The sequence below is a fragment of the Tribolium madens genome, unplaced genomic scaffold, assembly GCF_015345945.1.
Source record: "Tribolium madens isolate multiple individuals breed KSU strain unplaced genomic scaffold, Tmad_KSU_1.1 Scaffold_20;HRSCAF=117;Tcas5.2_LG4, whole genome shotgun sequence".
NCBI classification, from domain to species: Eukaryota; Metazoa; Arthropoda; class Insecta; order Coleoptera; family Tenebrionidae; genus Tribolium; species Tribolium madens.
The window spans coordinates 14,652,992-14,673,769 of NW_025400985.1; the positions used below are offsets into that span (position 1 = coordinate 14,652,992).

Consider the following 20,778-nt stretch of genomic DNA (forward strand, 5'->3'; position numbering starts at 1 on the left):
TATATTCATTTACCTTTATAATTTACAGATATTATGTTATTCATATTCAATAGGTTAACTGTGTTGTTAATTGTAGTTATAGATTTTTGCTAATTGTATACAAGTTCATTTACCTAAAATAAATTATCTTTTTTTTAATAAAGTGTTTTTCGTGTTGATTGTTGTATTTTCTTAAAATCCATATCTACAATCCTAAACGGAAATTTTCAAACAATAATTCATAGGCGTGTATTAATTCAATCTCCCTGATTTCCCGCTAAGTTGCTGACATCTACCGCTATTTTGAGTAAACTTCTACCGCTGGGAAAAAATTACATCTGGCAACACTGCGTCCCAGATGTCCGGTAGGCGAGATCGAATCGAAGGTAACCGATGTACGCAGATTGTAATACTCGAGCTGACTCGAGAAATATTTTGACTAGCAAAAAATGTTTAGGTTTAATTTTTAACGGTTTTTATTAGTGCTTGATTGCATGTGTGCATCTGTTTGTAATTTTGAGTGGTACCTGGTATGCACTTTTTTTTTAATTTGTTCACTTTTGCTATTTTGAAATGGAGTCCCCTGTAAGATTTAACACAAATGATCTAGTTGATCATATAGTAACTAATAAATTTAGTTCATTATCCTTACGATGACAAAATTTTTATCAGAAATTTGCCCATTCCTCGGCCGGCCATGAGAGACCTTATTCAGAGAAAAGCTGGGCATAATCGTGCATTTTCTAGAACATTATATGACAAATTTGTTTAGTTGACGGGAAGTGAAAATAGGAATAAATTGTTTTGCTGGTACTGCTTACTTTTTTCGGAAACTAAAACTCCATATAATTCAAGTGGTTATGACAATTTAAAAGAAGTTCATCGTGCATTGTTGAAACACCAAATTTCAAAGGAGCACACCCATTCGGCCTTAAAATTTAAACTGTTCGGAAAACAAAATATCGTTAATGCTTTAGATAGTGCCCGACGAGAAGTTATAAATAAACATAACGAAACAGTAAAAGAAAATCGAAAAATGATTAAACATTTAATAAATATGATTATTAGAATTAGCGTTTCGCGGTAATGACGAAAGAATAAATTCGGATAACCAAGGAAATTTTAAAGAGTTAGCGAAATTTGCTGCGACTTTAGATGAAAATTTTTCTAAGTTTATAGATCCGTCTTCTGTTTTTACGGGATTATCCAAAACCATACAAAATGAATTAATTGATTCTGTAGCCAAAATTGTACTTCAAACAATACACAAAGAAATAAATAGTGCATCGTGTTTTTCGTGGGAAATAGATGAAACAACGGATATTCGTTGTTTTTCACAAATGTCTATTATTTTTCGTTTTGTTCTCGATGGCAAACTATTAGAGCGGTTTCTTGGTTTTTTTAATGTTAGTGAAGGTCGAGCTGCAAATGACATTTTTAATGTACTGATTCACAATTTTTCAAATTTTAATATCGACCAGATTTGTAAGAAAAGATTACCTAGTAACTCGGAAACTCGCTGGAACTTTAAGTCTTGCATTGTAAAAACTTTATTTGATCACAGAATCTCGTTAATTGAAGTTTTTGATAACATTATTGAAAATTTAAACGAATGGYATGATATTTCAGTAAGAGAATCTGTGGGTTTTAAATTTTTTTTAACCGATTTTGACTTCATGTTTCTGCTTTACGCTTTCAATTTTATATTCACTTACATTGATCCGGTTTTTGCGATAATTCAAACTAAATTATCCGATATAAAGTATTGTAATGAAAGAATCAATTTGCTTTTGTCTTCTTTAAGAAAATTTCGACGTCAAGATAATTATTTTTTAAACATATATTCTGATGTTGAAAAAATTTCACATATACTTCCCCCACGTACAAAACGGCGTAAATCTGAATTAAATGACGACAGCGATATTATGATAAATAAAAAGCGTCTTTTTTTTGAAATTTTAGATTTGCTGATTAACCAAATTGAAACTCGATTTAAAGATATGTCCTCGCTTACTCTTTAGGAATTAGTTGACCATAATAAATTCTCCGAATTTGATAAAAGCTTTCCAGAGAGACAATTTAACTCTTTAATTAGTATTTACAAATACATTTTTAATAAGGAAAAATTAAAAAGAGAATTGCAAGTTTTATATGCCGATAAAACAATTTTTGGCAATTCATCAAACACAAAAGATATGGTAGAATTCATTTTTAAAAATAATATCATTAATATCATTATATAAACTTTTTTGTTTAATATTGTCTCTTCCACCAGCATCAGCTTCGGTAGAAAGAAATTTTTCGGCATTAAAACATATAGCAGAAACACTATGTTGCAAACGTGTTTAAATAATTTATCAATATTAGGAATTGAACGAACATTGGTAAAAGAATTACTGAAAGATGACAATTTTTATAATAAAATTATAGACTTTGCGGCAGCTAAACCCCGTAGAATCGAGTTAATCTATAAGAATCAATAATCTGGAATCTTTATTTATTATCAGACACCATCAGATACCACATTAGTTTGTAGTTGTTGTATTTGCATGTTTTTAAGTATGCATTACCTACTAGAATTTATTTTTGTTTTGCAGTTCAAAACTACTCTGCACTGTGTTCTACCTTTTTACTTTATTCTATTATTTTTTAAATTTTGTTATTATTAACAGAAAAATATATTTTTGTTTTGTTTTTAGAGTATTACTATAATTTATTTTTGTTTTGCACTTCAAAGCTATTTTGAATTGTGTTCTACCTTTTTTACTTTATTCTATTATTTTTTTAATTTTGTTTAGTATTAACAGAGTAATATATTTTTGTTTTGTTTTTAGAGTTTATCTTTATTTTTATTAACTACATATTATTGTTTTTTCTTTACTTCCATGTTCTGCAACTCCGTATTAGAATGAAAACTTAACTTTTTTATTGTTACTAATAATATGTTTATTTCTTTTGTTCCTTAGCAAAACATTTTTCTCATGTTTTACCTTTCCCGATCCTTTCCTTTTCCTAGCAAGAAGTGCTCTAAACCTCCTCGTGGTTCTTGCTGGGCGAATTAATTTTTTGTTTATTTTATTTAATTTTTGATACACATTTATTAACAATAAACATTTGTGTGACTTATTACAAATAACATCCGACTGAGAGCAAAAAATTAGTTTGGCTAATTAGAGCTATCCGTAAATTTGGCCGACCCATTATTCTTGATCACGAGCCGTCACTGCTGTGTGCTGAAGGGGCCTACATACTATAGTCGTCACCACGGGTATGAAACTGAGATAGGCGCATTGGCAACACGAAAGTATGGGCGAGGGGTATTTTGTACTTAAAGAGAGGTGAAAAGGAACAACCAATAAGCGCTGAGTATTTTAAAATAAGCGCGTAATATTTAGGGATTTTATGAATTCCTGTTTTTGACATAAAAATGACATTTACGTTTGCGCAAAAAGTACGCGCCAAAAGTGCCAAACTTTTGTTGTTGTGTGTTGTCGCGTGTTATCGTAATTATTCAGCAATTATTTGTTTTATTACTTAAACAAAACCATAAAATTTCGATTACAGTAGTCTGTCGGTGAGTGAATTCGTGCTGTTGGAAGCCAATTAAAAGATAAGTATCTTTTCACTCGGTGAAACTTCGTCTTTTTAATTTTTGTTTCTTTTTACAAAGGAATCGTCCTTTGGGCTGGAGTGACGGATTTTTGATTTCTGATACTCAAGTAAACTTTTGTCATGGCTGGTTATCGAAAATATTTCTGCAAGTACCCTGGCTGCACCAGTGAATACGTGCCGAACTCCGTTGAAGGACATGCCAACAAGCACTTCTTCACGTTCCCTAAAAACCCAAAGCTTCACGAATTGTGGAGGAATGCCTGCAAAATTGAAGGTTAAGTTTTGGCGTTTATGTGAGGATCATTTTGAACGCCGCGATTTTGTGAATGAGAGGAAGGATAGATTAAATCCAAATGTAATTCCCAAGCCCTGTGTTTTGGCTTCACAAGAGAAGTTTGTTGACATTTCACAAACAAATCTTTCTGTGGCAGATGATAGTTTTGTGGAAAATTCAATAAATCATCCGTCTTGTACTTGCAATTTGCCTTCAACATCCAACGCAAGATGTTTTGCTCATCCACTTCCTCTTTTTGCAAACAATGAAATAATAAGCAACGAGAATGTTCAACAAGACCATAATTATTGTCAATCACTGGGAGGTGCAAAAAGTTTGCTTTCTTGAATGAAGGTGACAAGAATGGCATTTTAAACAAAATGAGACTTTCAAGGGCAGATTTGGCATGTTTTGCCTGACACTGCCTGACACATCAGCATGCTATGGTTTCTTAGATTGGTGAATTCAGTCTATCTATTTAATTTAGCGTCCAAACACCAGAGGCGCTCGTATCAAAATTTTAAAATTTTAGCGGTTGGCTGTGACACTTCTGATAGAAAAAAATTAAATTTTGACGGTGACATTATTCATAGAAATTCAAAGTGCTTACGTGTAGTTGTGATTTTTAGATTTTTATTCAGTTATTGTTGGCTGTGTGTACAAGTAAAGGAAGTTTTACTAACAATTTGTGAATTTTGGTGATGAAAATGTGGACATTGATGGAAAAAATGTGAAGATTTGTTTCGGCCGGCACCCTTGTGACAAGAACTCGACAACCCAGACTGTTTATGCTTCCTTTTTGAACATAATTGTTCTAATATAATCCCTATAAGTATGAAACCACCTTGTTAACTAATTTGATTCAATATCTTCAATAAATTACTTTAAAAAAATCTTTTATTTTCTTTGTTTAATCTCTAATAAGATGCCAGTAGCACTTATTTCCCTCTACTAAATACTCAATTAAAATTATTGTTACCATTTAAAAAAGGCACATTTTGCTCTATAGTTCAGCGTCCAAACTACAGASGCGCTGCTGAATACGAGTTCAAAAGGTTGTACATGAGTACGCCATCTATATACCCTATATAAATTATTCATCTATGCACATCAGACACTGACTGATTTTATAAATAATAATACGTTAATAATAATTTAATTTTCAGAGAAATTTGATTTGTTGTATTATTTTGTTATTGATAGTTTACAATAAAAAAGTTTAACAAAAAATTTGTTTTATTACCTTGAAACAATTTAATAATGGCAAGTTTCATTTCAAATTTTGTTTAAAATGAAAATTTTTTAATTTTCATTTTAAACAAAGTTTGAAATCAAACTTGCAAGATAATAATAATAATTGAAAATGAAGGCGGTCTATTTAAATGCCGCGCCATTCCGTGTTAGTAACGCACTTGACCACCAGAGACTCGTGTTGCCAATGATTTTCTAGGGAGATTTCATTTCTTATTCTCTCTGTTCTGTGGTCGTCACCAACAATATTTGAGACTCATTATAGAATAAGCCGCTTAGTCCCCACGGTGGTTCATGGGGCTTGCGGTAGAGATGCCATAAACAAATTTGCATTTCTTAGGACAGGCACGTTTCAAAGGTTTGTAGGAAGAGATGGTCCGTAACAGAAATTTGTTTTTGGGGTTTCATCAAAAAAAAAATTAAATTAATTTTAATATTCAGTTATATTTTGAGATTGTTTCTTTACAAATCTGCATTATCACTTTAATATTGAATTAATATATTAATTCCCAAATGTTTGCCTGTAATAAATTAAAAGCCCACCACAAAAATTCCTGAATACGGCTCTTTTCTACATCTTCTGGGTAGTACCACACGCAGTGAAAAATTATTACGGTCGACCACAAAGCTGCTTAACCCTCAATAAAGCTTTGCATACGTCAATCCCAAATATTCCTGGTGACGACTATACTTAGTGATATTAGTATTGTTAGTTGCGGGAAAAAAAATTCAAACATACCTAACTCTCTCGTGAATAACCCAGTATTTTTGTGTTGTCTGGGAAGTAACAAATATCCACAAAACGTCTGATTAGTTGCTGTCTCAGGTCTCACGCGATTATTCTAAGCACAATCGTAATAATTCTAAGACATAAACCGACATAACCTTAAACAGTCACATGTTTGATTTAGAGCTTTACCTATTAAAGAGGTCATCGTATGATTCTTTCCTAAGTTTCATATAAAGAAAGAAACAAATTAACCTAATTAAAACTTACCAAAAAATGGCAATCAACCGGCAAAAAACACTTCCAAGCTTTCAAACCTAATTGGAAGAAAAAAGCACAGGACAAAAGTCTGAAACATGAACTATCACACTTTAGAAATGTATTTTCACCCAAAATGTTTATTTATACAAGAGGTGGCAAGCCAAATGTCTCAAAAACACCACACTTTTTCCACACACAACGCAGGAAAAATCCGAAATAACTACTAACCATAGAACAACAGAGATAGACTGGTTGCAGTCCTTGATTGCGTGCTAAGTAGAGTTTGGGAAATTAGAAGGGATGCGAAGCAGTGGCGTGTATTTATTTGAAGTTTTGGTTTTAATCTATGGTTCTAATTTTTTTTTTTCATATCTTTCAAACGAAAATTAAAACATTGACAAAAATGAAACAAAATCATAGATTGCAGTCTACAGTCTAAAAATTATGAGATTATGTTATAATTTGACAAATAAAAATTCAGAAATTGTCTGAAGTAAGTATTTATAATAGATATGTAATACAAAAGTATTCTTTAATTTAATTTTCTAATTAATTTTAGGGCCGTAATCAGGATTTTATTTCGGGGTTTCTTGTTGGTCCATGAAAACAGAATGAAAGAAGGCGGATTAAAAAGCAATTGCTCATCTTTAAGCACACGTTTATATTTTAAATTGAAATAAGAGATCCTAATTAAACATAAAAAATACAAATTAACTCACAAAAGTAATAAAAAAAAAGAAATTTTTAATACTTATAAAACTATACGGTTTATTGTTTAATTTAAACAGGAGATAGAATATTCAATTTTAAAACAAAAGTTTCCTATGAATGAACATACATATATCTCAAGAGGCTTTTTCCAATATTTCGAACACCATTTTAGAAAAAAATTTCAAAATTTGGTACAGATGATAACCTTTATACATCTAAACGAGTTCAAAGTTAAAATGTTAAAATTTTTAATTAGGGGCTTCCTAAACTAGGTGCATTTAGGGTAAAAAGTACTCGAAGTATTTTGCTGTCCCTCTTTTGCGTTTGTCCTATACAACTTACCGATTTTGAGTGAAATCAGAGTTTTAAAAGTTATGTAACAGACCACAAACAACATAAAAATTAAAAATTAAATTTGTTTTACGGCTTAGGACACCTCTGACTAAAAATTTTGCCATTTGGTATTCGTTTAGGTGTACATATAAAGGTTATCAGCTGTACGAAACTTTTTAATTTTACCTATTCTGAAATACATATTTGGAAAAGCCCTTTTTAAAACGCACCCTTTTTAGTAGGGGGTGTAGCTCCCTTTCATAGCATTTTTCAAAACATGTTTATAGGAAACTTTTACCTTAAAATTGATTATTCTATCATCTATTTAAATTTGTACTTAACAATAAAAATGGAACACTTCACAAAAATTAAAAAATAACTTACTAAAATAACAAAAGAATGGAATAAATTTTTAACACTTATAACACTATAATAACAAAGTGCTCAGCATTTGGGGGCGATTAGGGGATTTGAATCCCCTTGAGTACTGCCCTGTAAATTTTATTACAAGAGTCATTGATTGGTGAGGGTTCATCTTCTTACATCTTATCGACTAGGTATGGAAACAAACATCGCTAAAAATGATTAATATAGTTATATAACAGAGGTATCTTATGAATGTTAAATTTGAAAAATTAATTACAATTAATTATGATACAAAAATTGTTTTTTAATATGTTTATATTTTTAATAAACGAATCTATTCGTTACTTATTGTTCGTCTTTTTATGGCCTATAGCACAAAAACTTGGAAAATTATTTTTCCAACAGAAATAAATAGAGTCAAAGTGCAAACTTTAAACCCTCATAACTTCTAAATTTTTATAGATAAATTTTTTTTTTAATTTTTTCCATGTTCCTGGTATCTTACCTCATATGGCATGTTTCTCTGGGGCGCGAGTTCTGGCGCATCCTGTATACGGAAAAAAAAATCAACTCTACATTTCTCTTTTTACCACAGGATGGTTTTGTGTTACGCCACTGCCAATCGATGTCCTTCCAGGATTCTCTGACCTCTAAATCTAAAAGAGAGCACTAAATTTTATTTTGTCATGTCACTGTTTTTTTGGTTGCCTAATTTGGGAGTAAATAATTTACTTGTTCCTCTTTTTATTTTTTCTAATACATTTTAAAATTTTCCTACGCACTTGCGTACTCACTTAAGTACATTTTGTCTCCAATTGTACTAAATACATAGTAATAAACTTCATAATTTTAGAAGAAAAAATTCTAAGTTTTAATTTCTATAAAAAAATACAAAAAATTCAATTTATTTAAAAATGACAATTTAAATACAAAATGTAAAGAGATACAATAAGAACTTCACACGATACAATATGCCTTAATTACGGAACACCCCAAATCAAGCAACTGAATAAATTCTGAACTACCATCTTGCAACTTAAAACTGACGACCTAAAAATAAAATACATAAACTTGTGCGTAACATAAACCCATAATATTTACCCCCAATTTTTGACCAATGGCAGCCTTCTGTTGATCATTAAACCCATCAAAATTAACGATGTACTGATTTAGCTGTTCCAGAATCTAAAATATTAAACACGTAATTGGGAACATTGAAAAAAAAGTGGGTGAATTACCTGTGAAGCAGCATACGCTTCATACATCATTTCCTCCAAAAACGCTTGAAGCTTATTTTGGTCTTTAGTTTTACAAACATCTAAAAACTCCTTTAACCACCGCTCTGGAACAACCTATAAACATTTTTAAAGTAAAAAATATATAGTAAAAACAAGCAACATACACCAGTCACTTCTAGTACATCATCTACAGTAATTGGAATGCCATTTCCCTTCAGTTTAGCACAACTCTGCAATGAGGTAATGGCTCTCCTCATATCGCCTCCACTGGTCTCGACCAAAGCAGTTAAAGTCTCATCACTGCATTCAACATTTTCTTTTCCACATATAAAAGTCAATCTCTCAAAAATCATAGCTTCATTCAAAGGTTTAAATCGAAATTTCGTACACCTTGATGTCAACGGTTCAATAATCCTTGAAACGTAATTACAAATTAGACAAAACCTGGTAGATCTGGACTCTTTTTCCATTGTTCGACGTAAAGCAGCCTGAGCCGCATGTGTCATTGAGTCGGCCTCATCCAAGATAACGATTTTAAATGGAGGACATGATTTACCACTTAAAATTTTACACTGTATAATTATTTCAACTTATTAGCAAAACTTACTCAGGCCTTGTACCGCTAGCTGTTAGTTGTGCAAAGGTCTTTACTTTATCTCTAATAACCTGAATTCCTCTTTCGTCAGAAGCATTCAGTTCAAGGATTCTATCTCTGTAGTAATCCCCAAATAGCTGTCTTGCAGCTGCGAGAATTGTGCTGGTTTTACCGGTGCCAGGGGGGCCGTAAAACAACAAATTTGGCAAATCGGCACCTGAGATACACTGTTGTAACACAGAAACTGCCTCACCTTGTTCCACAACATCCGAGACTGTCCTGGGACGACTACAATGGACGTAATGTGACAAAAGATATTGAAGGTTTTTACGTACTATTTTTCAACCCAGGGTACAGCTTTAGATTTTTTTGATGATTTTGGAGTTGACTGTCCAGATTTTTCACCGCTGTCCAACTTGCCTGACTTTAGAAATGCCTGCATTTTTGCTTAAAATTACAATATTGATTGAGTTATGACTGAAAGTTTTGGCGCGTATTTTAGGTTAACTCAGAATAATGGTTAACTTGTCATCTGTCAACAGGCCATATCTAGTGATTTTCAGGCAAGTCTAGTGATTTGGTGGTACAAATTATACAGAATGCGCAAGAACTCGCGCCCCAGAGAAAAATGCCATACAAAGTAAGATACCAGGAACATGGAAAAAATGTTAAAAAAATTTTATCTATAAAAATTATGAGAGTTTAAAGTTTGCACTTTGACTCTATTTATTTCTGTTGGAGAAATAATTTTCCAAGTTTTTTTGCTACACGCTATTATAGTAGAAGAGGAAACAAGTAAGCTGTATCCTAAATTGTAACTCTGTTCAATGTTATATGTGGCTTTTATTGGCAAAATTTTTGTACCTTTATTAAATAATTGTAAAAAAAACATATACAGGATCATCTGTATCATTAAAAATACATAAAAAAATAAATATCAAAATTTTTTGACAGATAGAATTTTTTAAACATTTTTTCCATGTTCCTGATATCTTATCTTATTTGAAATTTTTCTTTGGGGCGCAAGTTTTGATACACCCTGTATACATATTTTTTTGATTATTGTCGTTTTCAATTTTACAAAAGCCACAAAAATAAGATTTAGTGGTCAAAAAAATACATTAAAAATCGTTTGAAAAATTACTATTTATTAGAGACCAAGATAAGATTGTAAATAAAATTAAATCACAACAATATATACAAAAGAATGCATTGATTGATCATGATAAAGATGCAGTCGGTCTTGAGAATTGAACAACAAGGAATGTTGTACAATAAATTAAATAAATAACAAACATTAGATAATATTTAAGACAATATTAACTAAACACATTTTGCAAATCAGGTGTAACTTCTTTTGGTTGTGGTTTTTTCGCAAATGCTAAACTGGGTAGATCATGAATCTTAACTTCCTTTTTAAAAAGCTGACCCATACTTCTTCCAATCAACTAAAAACAAGATATAAATCACAAATATGTACCAAAATACGACTTACATTTCCGGTAATTTTCTTAAACAAATCTTTCTTAACCTTCTCGACTTTATTTCCTTTACTTGTACTACCCGAAATTCTTTCATCCAACTTTTGTAAATCAACTGGATTTACGCCCGGAATCTGCTGCATCACTCCGAGTACTTCGAGAAAAGTAGGCCTTAACATTTCGTACATTTGCGCACCTAAAGTCAGCAAAGACCCCTGATTGGCTTCATGTTGTCCATGTAAAGTAAGAGCATTCAAAACGGACGCCATAATATGTGCTGCCATCTCTCCGTTTAAAGAACTGTCAGAAACCAATTGTCTAACTATAGGTCCAGTCAGAAAAGTTGCTTTCAAAGAAGCATTACTATCAATCCACGACAACGCCCCCAGTACTGCCAACACTATCGACTGACAAGTTTTCTCACTACGCAAAAGAACCAAACCTACAACATGGAATTAGAAAATTTGTCGTACTTTTTATAAAAAGTTGCCAACCTAAATCAGATATAACCTCTGTTGTTAAATTCGACCGTGTGGGAGGAGGCGGTGTGGGCGAATCCATACTCAGATCTTCAGTTTCCATGTTTTCGGTATTTGTTTCGGGGGTGAGTCCACCACCCACTAGCGCCACCTTCAGTACATCCAAATATTCACGAGTTAGAGCTCGTGTTAAAATATCTTCAAGAACTTCTTGAGTATCAGCGTTGTCTTCTTGCCCTTCCCGATTGCGAAATTCGTTCACTTGCAGCCATTTTGCGTGCAAACGTGACAACACTGAAACATTACCAATAAGTCTGATATATTAAACAAACATTTAATTTTACTTAGAGGCGCTATATGAGCAACGATGGGCAAAAGCACAGCTTCATAAAATGGCGTAGGACATGAATATATAAAAGGCTTCAAAAATACTCGAATGATGGGTCGCATTCTATAATCCGGGATATACTGAAAAATAAATACAATTTGTAAAAAAATAGGAAGCGTCATAGTGATTTTCACATTAAGTTGGCAATATTGGATAATGTAGACTGACTGTAAAGTCTGTTTTTTTTTTAATGGAAATTACCAAGTCAAAATTTTGGTGAAAAAATTGGTAGCAGCTTGTCTCCATAGCCACAAATTTTGTTTGCTCTTTGTTTTTGTCCCTAGAAATGTTGTTAAAAAATTATGGTTATGTGTTCAAATTAAGATGTTGTCAAAATTTTGAGTTTTATGAATCTTGTGTACCTGTTTGCTCTTTGAAAGCGCTATAAGGACAGACATCATTACCTAAGGTCAAAAGACACAATTCAATGCTAATAATTTTGACAGAAACACACCGCAAGTAAGTGCAATGTTGTGGACAAAAATGAGGTTCTTGCTACAAAAACTTTGAAGAAAAAGGATGTTTATACGGAAAAAAGTTATTTAGCAAAAGATACAAGTAGGTATTATGATGATTGGCAATAAATTTTGTGTAATTTATTAAAATGAGCTCAAAGTTGATACATTTTATAAATTCTTCTTCGGTTTTAGTTTCAAAATTGTTACTTTTTAAACTCGTTCCTCAAAAACGATGCACAAGACACTAATTTAATTGCGTTCTTTCCGAGGATCTTTCTCATTCATGTTTATTTTGTATTTTTGTKATTTTTTTGCTAAAAATTGAGAATGTTTAGCAAACCTGCATTACAAATTGCGTCTACATTTTAACGGGCCCTTTTTCTAACTTCCTGCTTGCGAACTATTTGTTTCCAAATTTCTAAAAACTGTTAGCGGTACTGAATTTGTTTCTTTTTTGGTTTCGTCTCTAAATTTTCTTAGACGATTTTTTGTGTTGACGTTTACTGACATTGTTTTGAAATTAATTCAAAAAACCGGAATTGCCAATTTCCTTTATTAAAATTGCCACGAATAAATTTACTAGTGATGACAACGTTAAAACTGTTTGGCATTTCCATTAAAAAAACAGACTTTAATTATTATTTATTATTATGTTATTTTTGACGTCAAGTAGAGCGCAAATTCGAAATCTTAATTTGAAAACAATAACTAAAATACGAACCTCACAATTTTATTGTCCACTAACTACAACCTCATATCATTAATACAGTATTGACACACTTCTTTTGTCACAACTCTTATTCAATGTTACCAACTTAATTTTAAAATCTGGCAAAGCTGAGAATGAAAGAAACCAAGTCGAGACAATCATTATAAAACATACCTGTAAACATGCCAAAACGCTGTTAATTATTGCTAATCCTATATCAGGCAAGGTATATAAGTCCCTGCCCAACGAAGGTCCCATCGATCCAATCATATGATAACAGCTCTCATGTAGTCCAAACAGAAACCTCTGCATCCTCTCCATCGGACTCTGTACCGCTTGTAATTCGCCCAAATCGCCCACCGAATGCCCTATCAAACCCAAAAGATTCGATTTTTCCGTTTCAAGCATACCCAGACATCCTTTGTAGCTCTCGTGAATCAAATTCTGAGTTTCGCACGTAAACAGTTCGTTGAAAACTCGGATAAGCGAAAGAATATCCGGTAGAAGGGGTACGACGTGAGGAGCTGCCGGATTTCTGCAAACGGGATTCCCGGATTCGGTAAGAGCCACGACGAATCCGCCGCGAGTGGCCCGTTCGGGATCTTCTGGCCATGAGCAACGTTTGATGGCACCTAAGAGAAGATTGATACAAAAGACGATGCTGCTGCGATTATGGCCGTGAGGGTTGTCGGCGTGCGGGGCGACAGGGGGCTTGTCGAGACCGACAAACGAGATGAATTTAGAGGCGCTTTCAAAAGCGCCAGAGGCAACAATGAGACGCCATTGAGTGTTCGCCTGAAAAAAAATTAGATTGAAAACTCAAAGCAAAAAAACCAGCAATCCACTTACCTCTGTTAGCACTTCCCTCACGAAATTACTCTGACGATCGTAGTCACAAAAATGATTAGATATCAAAAGCAGTGCCTCCTGCAATGTAACCTTCTCCAACGTACTCAATCCAGCCACACTATCCGACCTTGACAAATTCTCCACTGTTGCTCTAATCTGATCGAAAACTGGCAACAACAATAGCGGATATTTGTTTCCTATTTTGACCATGAGTGACGCTGCATGTCTTCTCACGTTCTTGACAGCTCTTGATCTCGTATCTTTGCTCTGTTCGTCCGGTGCGTATACCAAAGTCGAAAAAATTTTATCCAAAACTTGTGGCAAAAGTGCAGCTCCCGACGCCGCCACCGAATTCGCCGTAGGTGCCATCTGACCCGTTGACATGCTCAAAAAGACGAAAAGAGCGGAAATGCAAGTTAATAAAGTAGAGAGTATTAGAGGATCCACAGGTTGATAAGCCAAACACAACTGTAATAACCTCAAACCGGAAGCTATGGAAGGTCGTTCTTGGGCTTGAAGTACCCGACTTAGGATACTCTCCAAGAAAGTAGACAGAGCTTCCCATTCTTGGAACAGTGGATCTGACAGAACTAAACCGGAAGTCAGATTAGGAACTTGCAAGCATTTCATTAGCCATTGTTCGACGTAATTGAAAGTGACAAGAGGAGCAACAACTGTCGCCTGACGGAAGGAATCCAGAAAATCACTACGACATCGGTAGAAATAAGTCGAGAATTCTTCCTCGCTGTCAAAATCTACTTTAGCGTAAGCGGCTGCAGCGCCCCCAGCGTCCGTGCTTTGCACTTTCGACGACGGATAATTAAATTTGACGATTTTCGGAGCGGTACACTGAACCCACTGAGGAATGTAGGAAAGAAAAACAGGATCGCGAGAAATATGTTCGTGTTTAAGCATGCTGTTCCATAAAGGGTTCGCCATATGAGCCAAAGTTAAACTCTGATGACTACTAAACGCTAAAATTGCTTCCAAAAAGGCCGAAAAGTTATTAGGACGCGATATGGCATCTTTACCCCATAACATACAAAGTTGAGTTGTCAATCCCCCTAAAACCTAAAACAATCGATTTAAACTAAGTCAACTAAACCCATTTGTCAGTGACAATACCTGTACAAGTTTCTTCTTAAATAAATAATGTTGTTCGTCTAGAATGGCACCGGGATTTTTTGCCGCCGAAACTAAACACTGTATAGGCTCGTCGTTAAAGAGGATCAACAGCGGTTTTCGTTCGTCAACTTTACCTTTTCTATTTACAATCTGAAAAAAAAAGCAGTCAAATACGGTTCAAATTATTTCATGTATAAGGTAGTGATCCAGCAAACACTTCCTTCATTATACACTAGATAGCACAATTATTAGAATATTTTGAACGTAGAACAATAATTAAATGTAATTAAAAACATTTCATTCGATTTTGTAAATACTCAACGTTTAACAATGTAAATAAATTGTACATCATAGGACCTGGCCTGTGGCTTTGAAAATAAGTTGCTAATGTAGGGTATACTGAAGCCTCGATAATTTTTTATATGTACCGCCCATTCGGTTGTCTTAGAACCAATGAAACATGTTTGCAAGATGGTCAGATTTAAACTGATTTTTTTTTTATAAATTTTAACGATTGTGCTAACTGTTTTATAAAAGAGAGTAAAATGTCTTAGAAGATTCAATTATAAATTTAAGAGAAAGTGATAATGGCCGTGATTTGGCATTAATTTTGAAGACTTAGATTAAATTTTATTTTTGATAAAATCAGGTCAGATCAAATGGTATAGGTAAGGTAGACAACGCATGAGATTGCTGAAAAACCCTGTGTAGGAATCAGTGGCGTACTGAGCTCTTAACGGGCCCACACACCCACCATGGCAGTGTTAAAAATAATAATTATTATTCTTATATTATTAAAAAAATATGCAAGAATAATAACTTTTAAAATAATATAAAAAGACATATTAATAAAAAAGATCCCACATTAGAAGTATTGGAAGTTCTAATAATGATATTTGTCTAAAAAAAATTATTTCCGGTTAATCGGAAGTGGATTAATTTAATAGAAAGCTGTTTTTTATTGTGTTTTTGGATTTGCTATGAGAATTATCATCGATCTTCCCTATACCAAAGTCCATATGTTTTTGAACTTTTTAGAAAATTTTTGAATTTGAACCTTCCTCTTCACAAATGTAACTCTGCAATTTTTAACTATTACGAAATCGTATTGTGTCATTTAAAAGAGAAAAGATCGATCTTTCTTTTGATGGATTCATAATTTAAAAAATTGTTAACGAACACCCAAAATTTAACGTTACGTTTGAGGAAAGTCAATTTTTTAATAAAAGGCTTCATCATTAAATGTAGAGCTCAAGCACACATAATTTTACACATTTTTTTAGTCATCAGAACCTAATTTTAACAGCTAAAATAAAAAAAAAATATTTTGGTTTTTCTTAAATTTGTAATTTGCAATTAGACAACGGAAATGGACCGTGCGGGGCCCCTTTGAGGCACGGGCCCGTGGAACCCACAGAAACCTGCTCAGTGCTATTGGTAGGAATACTAACCTGCGATAAGCATTCGGCTGCCGGATACTGAAACGCTAAATCGTTCAGTAACAAACATAAAATGTGTAATAATCTCCCATTCTGGGCCATGATGTGCGACATAGAAACCCATTCAACAAAACCCGTCAAAGTCAGCAAAACAACTTGTACTACTCTACCGTGAGCGGTAGATTTGGATATGTTATTTGTTTCGCCGCATGTACGAAATTGGTTTACATGTAGTTCGATTAGACGAAGAAAGAAATCGAAGATGACAGCCATATTGGCGGTGAGAGCGTGATAAATATCTTTTCTTCGCTGATTTGATTCCAATGTCTGTAAAAAAATAAAAAAATCACTCAAGTGGCGTTCCTTTTGTATCTACTTAAATAAAAAAAAACATAATATGTTGCCCAAATCTTAAGTTATCTTTGACAAATGTGAAATACATAATAACAGCGGATGTAAATATAAACTATTTATGTTAAATTTTAAAATCTACTAATACCACATCCTATTAGTTGCTCATTTATTCCTATAACATTATTGTATACGATATTCTATAAAACATAAGAAAATAGTTTACAATTGCAGGTATTTTTTAATACAAAATTTAGTTTTTTTTTTATTAGTTTAAAATTGATCATCAAATAATTAATTAATAATTAATCACTCCTCAAAATTATTGTGATGAGTAAAGCCAATTTTTGACATAATAATACACGCATTGACCTGCAAACTCTCCAAATTGCAAAAAAGATCAAATTAATATACAGGCTGTCAGAACTCGCGCCCCAGAGAAAAATTTCAAGTAAGATAAGATACCAGAAACATGGAAAATATGTTTAAAAAATCCTATCGGTCAAAAAAATTTAACATTTATTTTCTCTAAATGACCAAGTCTACCTAAAATATTAAAACTTAAAAATATTTGTTGTTAGTCTTCGTTCAAAATAAGTTCGTCTAGATCCTTTTCTACTTTTTGTATAAAATCTTGTGATAATTCTTGATAGCATAATACCGTGAATAAATTAGGTATTTGCTTTTGAATGCCCTAATAAATTCTCTTTAACATATTAACCAATAAAACAGCAGATACATATTTACTTTTGTATCCTAGCAACACCAAATTCAAGCGAATATACTAGTCGCGATAAAATACAGAATGTTTCAGGACTCTCGCCACAGAGAAAAATTTTAAGTAAGATAAGGTCAAGATCATGAAAAAAATGTTTAAAAAATTCGATCTGTCAAATTATGATTTAAATTATTATATTATTTTTTGACATTTTACATTTTTTATGTCTATTTCTAAGGTACAAAAATTTTGCCAATAAAAGCAACAAATAACATTAAACAGAGTTACTATTAAGATACACCTTTCTTGTTTCCTCTTTTAATAACCTGTAGCAAAAAAAAAACTTGGAAAATTATTTTTGCAACAGAAATAAATAGAGTCAAAGTGCAAAATTTGAACTCTTATAACGTCGAAATTTTTATAGATATAATTTTTTTAACATTTTTTCTATGTTCCTGGTATCTTGGCATTTTTTTCTGGAGAGGAGTTCTGCCGCACTATAACAAATGAGAAGCAGACTTTCAAAATGCAGTTTGTTCATGTTTTTATAATTTGGGATAAAGGTTCTTAAAGTTTTTTTGTAAAATGCCTAAGTATTCCAGCCGTAAAATTAGTGTCCAATTTATTCATATTTTTTCACATTTATTGTCACTGATATAAAAAATTAAAATTATTTCTTAAAAGGACAATTTTTAGTTCTCTCCTGTAAACAAATCTGGATAAAATGCTTTTTACAAGTCTCCTCCTCAAATGTACAGCTGCGGAATTAAAATTTCGGGCAGTATTGTCATTTGCACAATGTAAACTCTAAAACAWCCTTTACATTAATAACCTCATTTTTTACTCTTGTTATGTTTATGTCATTTTGACTTAAAAAATAGCGTTACTGACACAAAACTTTAATTGTCAAATGTCAGTCATGAATGTCATAATCACAGTTTAAGGTAGTTTACAGTGAACTTTTTGAAGTGACAGAAATTTTCATTCCGTAATTGTACACACTTTTGCGATTTTTAATACAGCGAGATCAAAAAGTTCTTCTATTAAGCAAACGTAGGAATTTATAACTTGTAAATTATTAATACAGTAAACACATCAAATTTGAAACCAACTAAATTCATTTAAATGAACCGAATATGTACAGTTGCGGAATTAAAATTTCGGGCAGTATTTTTCTGTCACTTTAAAAAGTTCACTGTAAACTACCTTTTACTCTCATCACGACCGACATTTGACAATTAAACTTATTTTTATTTGTTGTTAAATTTGTTAATTAAACAATTTGTCTGTCTTAGGAAATTTATTAATTGAACTAAGTGTAATTAAATCATCGCTTTGATCTGCTGCCTACCCGTATGGGTTTAGCACATAGTAACGCGGAAACCAAAAGTGTACTTTCTGTAGTTAGGTACAGTTGCAAAATTAAAGTTTCGGGCTGTATTTTTCTGGCACTTTAAAAATTTCACTGTAAACTACTCTTTACTGTCATCGTGACTGGCATTTGACAATTAAACTTTTTTTTGTTGTTAAAATTGTTAATTAACAATTTGGTTGTAATAGGAAGTTTATTAAGTGAACTAAGTGTAATTAAATCATTGCTTTGATCTGCTGCTTACACGTTATTATGCCACAAATCACTATTTTTGAAAGTAAATAAGTCAAAATGACATAAATATGACAAGAGTAAAAAATGAACTTATTATTATAAAGGTTGTTTTAGAGTTTACATTATGAAAATGACAGTACTGTCCAAAATTTTAATTCCGCAACTGTACTCGTATTATTTAACACCCCACATCCATTAACAAATACAATTTACAATATTCACACAATTTTTTATTCACAGGTATTTTTAATTAAATGTTGAATGAAACCAAGCAGTACAAATTGTGCAGAAAAAAAATTATGAAAATTTGGCGAAGGTCAGACATTAACAAACTATTTTTATGTCTATAATACGAGTAATAAAGCGTTTGACGGTTGATTTTGATGGTTCCCTAGTCATAAAATCACTCGCTCCGCTCGCTTTTACGCATTCTGCAGTTTCAGTATTTTACAAGAAATCTAATAATTATCAAGAGCATTGTCTAAAATATGTACAAAAGATAAAAAACAGAGGAATTGAGAGTATGTATTATGTAAAAAAATAATCCAAATTTCACCCTACCTGCAATAAGGCAACATCTTCAACTAATCGCAAAAACACTAGCAAAACCAATTCAGTTTGAATCTCCCCACAGGAGCAAGCTTCAGACAGCTCTGACAGCAATCCTGGCCATTGCTGTGGCCATTCTCTCTTCACCATTTCCACAATTACTCTGCTTAAAGCATCCTTCATATGGGGTTCGTCACTAATACCGCCAGCAGCAAGCAACTTCATTGCATTTTCCTAAGAATGAGATTAAAACAACAGCTGATGCAATATGAAGCAATCTCACCTTGATGAAGATTTTTTCCTGCTGGGAAATCTGTGTCCACCGATATTTCACCGTGTGTTCCATCAACTGCAAGCCGAAATGCCTCGAAATCAAGGAATGTTGTGTGCCTGCAGCCAGATAAAGACCAGCTTCAGCACACAGAGGTGAAGTTTCTTTAAAGCTTTCGCAAGCATTGTATGCTTTTAGTCTGTCGGTTTGCGAGGCTCCGGTGCTCATTGTTAGTTCCACGGCTCTTGCTAAGTCGGCAGCAAGAGCCGCAACGTCTGGTCCAGACATTGTTGTCGAATAATTGATCTGCAAACTAGAAGAACACACTATCACATGTTGAAAAACAGCATGGTTTTGGTTCAAGTGGGGAAAAAGGGAAATTAACAACATGATTGTCCGAAAAATGTTTTAGTCGAGGTCCAAAATTCGCCAATTTTAACACTTACATTAATGTTTTCGTATTATTTCTAATCCATGACACGAATTTCTAACAAATGATGTTTCACTAACAATTTGCTCGTTGACGGTTGCCGGCCATTGCCGGCGTGTGCGACATCTACTTGGAATGTCCCAAAACTTAGCAAATATGTTCAGAATTCTACAATATTTTACAGTTTTATTTAATTTGAAAGACCTTTTTTTTTGTCAAAGTAGATTCTCTTGGGTAATTTTGTAAGTTGTCGACCTTCTTTTAAAAAGTAAAAATAATTATTTACTTTGCTGAAGAGAGGATTTTTTTAAAGTTAAGGTAGCTGATCGGTTGGGGCTTGTAAGAAATTTTGTCAATTTCAAGACTGTTATTTAACATCACGGAATTCGTTAAATAAAATGAAAGGCTTATGCACCCACTGAAAATGCAGGTGGAGGCATGGAGGCTGCCATTTGGTAACCACGATGTAGTAAAGATGGTGGTTCGACTCTAAGCATAGATGAAATATTATAAAATGAATCACGCAATGTTAATTTTTGTAACGAAACGAATCAACTCTCCACCAGAGTCCGCCACCA

The 20,778-nt window shown here is 32.9% G+C and overlaps 3 protein-coding genes across 12 annotated transcripts in view; all 3 read right to left on the bottom strand.

Annotated features, from left to right (window-relative positions):
- The window catches only part of LOC123004632 (zinc finger protein 728-like), a 39,768-nt gene extending 33,454 nt beyond the window's left edge, over positions 1 to 6,314 (bottom strand). For 6 of the 10 annotated variants that reach the window (XR_006412703.1, XM_044397968.1, XM_044397966.1 and 3 more), the window contains exon 1: positions 5,856 to 6,103. The gene's annotated coding sequence lies outside the window, so the exon portion shown is untranslated. The other 4 variants (XM_044397970.1, XM_044397971.1, XM_044397969.1 and 1 more) reach the window with 4 other exon arrangements.
- Positions 6,315 to 8,361: 2,047 nt separating this feature from the next.
- On the bottom strand, positions 8,362 to 9,893 carry LOC123005253 (replication factor C subunit 4). The gene is made up of 6 exons (XM_044398925.1): positions 9,683 to 9,893; positions 9,360 to 9,635; positions 8,917 to 9,310; positions 8,753 to 8,866; positions 8,616 to 8,699; positions 8,362 to 8,564 (listed from the first exon to the last, which is right to left on the bottom strand). The coding sequence occupies exons 1-6, from the start codon at positions 9,787 to 9,789 to the stop codon at positions 8,472 to 8,474; spliced, it is 1,068 nt and encodes a 355-aa protein (XP_044254860.1). The 5' UTR covers positions 9,790 to 9,893; the 3' UTR covers positions 8,362 to 8,471.
- A 582-nt stretch (positions 9,894 to 10,475) lies between these two features.
- LOC123004704 (exportin-5) lies at positions 10,476 to 20,324 on the bottom strand. Its single transcript, XM_044398093.1, has 11 exons — positions 20,217 to 20,324; positions 19,783 to 20,083; positions 19,512 to 19,733; positions 16,288 to 16,602; positions 14,837 to 14,986; positions 13,712 to 14,782; positions 13,037 to 13,657; positions 11,652 to 11,775; positions 11,323 to 11,601; positions 10,843 to 11,270; positions 10,476 to 10,795 (listed from the first exon to the last, which is right to left on the bottom strand). Exons 2-11 carry the CDS (start codon positions 20,056 to 20,058, stop codon positions 10,667 to 10,669), a joined length of 3,615 nt encoding a protein of 1,204 aa, XP_044254028.1. The 5' UTR covers positions 20,059 to 20,083; positions 20,217 to 20,324; the 3' UTR covers positions 10,476 to 10,666.
- Positions 20,325 to 20,778: the final 454 nt, after the last annotated feature.

Bases quoted from the DNA above. Each gene is read 5' to 3' on its own strand.
- LOC123005253 (XM_044398925.1), bottom strand. From the start codon at position 9,789: ATGCAGGCATTTCTAAAGTCAGGCAAGTTGGACAGCGGTGAAAAATCT. The intron at 8,700-8,752 runs GTAATTCACCCA...TTAATATTTTAG, and splicing joins AAGCGTATGCTGCTTCACAG to ATTCTGGAACAGCTAAATCA. The intron at 8,565-8,615 runs GTAAATATTATG...TTTTATTTTTAG, and splicing joins CCATTGGTCAAAAATTGGGG to GTCGTCAGTTTTAAGTTGCA.
- LOC123004704 (XM_044398093.1), bottom strand. From the start codon at position 20,058: ATGTCTGGACCAGACGTTGCGGCTCTTGCTGCCGACTTAGCAAGAGCC. The intron at 13,658-13,711 runs GTAAGTGGATTG...ATTTTTTTTCAG, and splicing joins TGAGGGAAGTGCTAACAGAG to GCGAACACTCAATGGCGTCT. The intron at 11,602-11,651 runs GTAAAATTAAAT...GTAATGTTTCAG, and splicing joins TGCTCATATAGCGCCTCTAA to TGTTGTCACGTTTGCACGCA.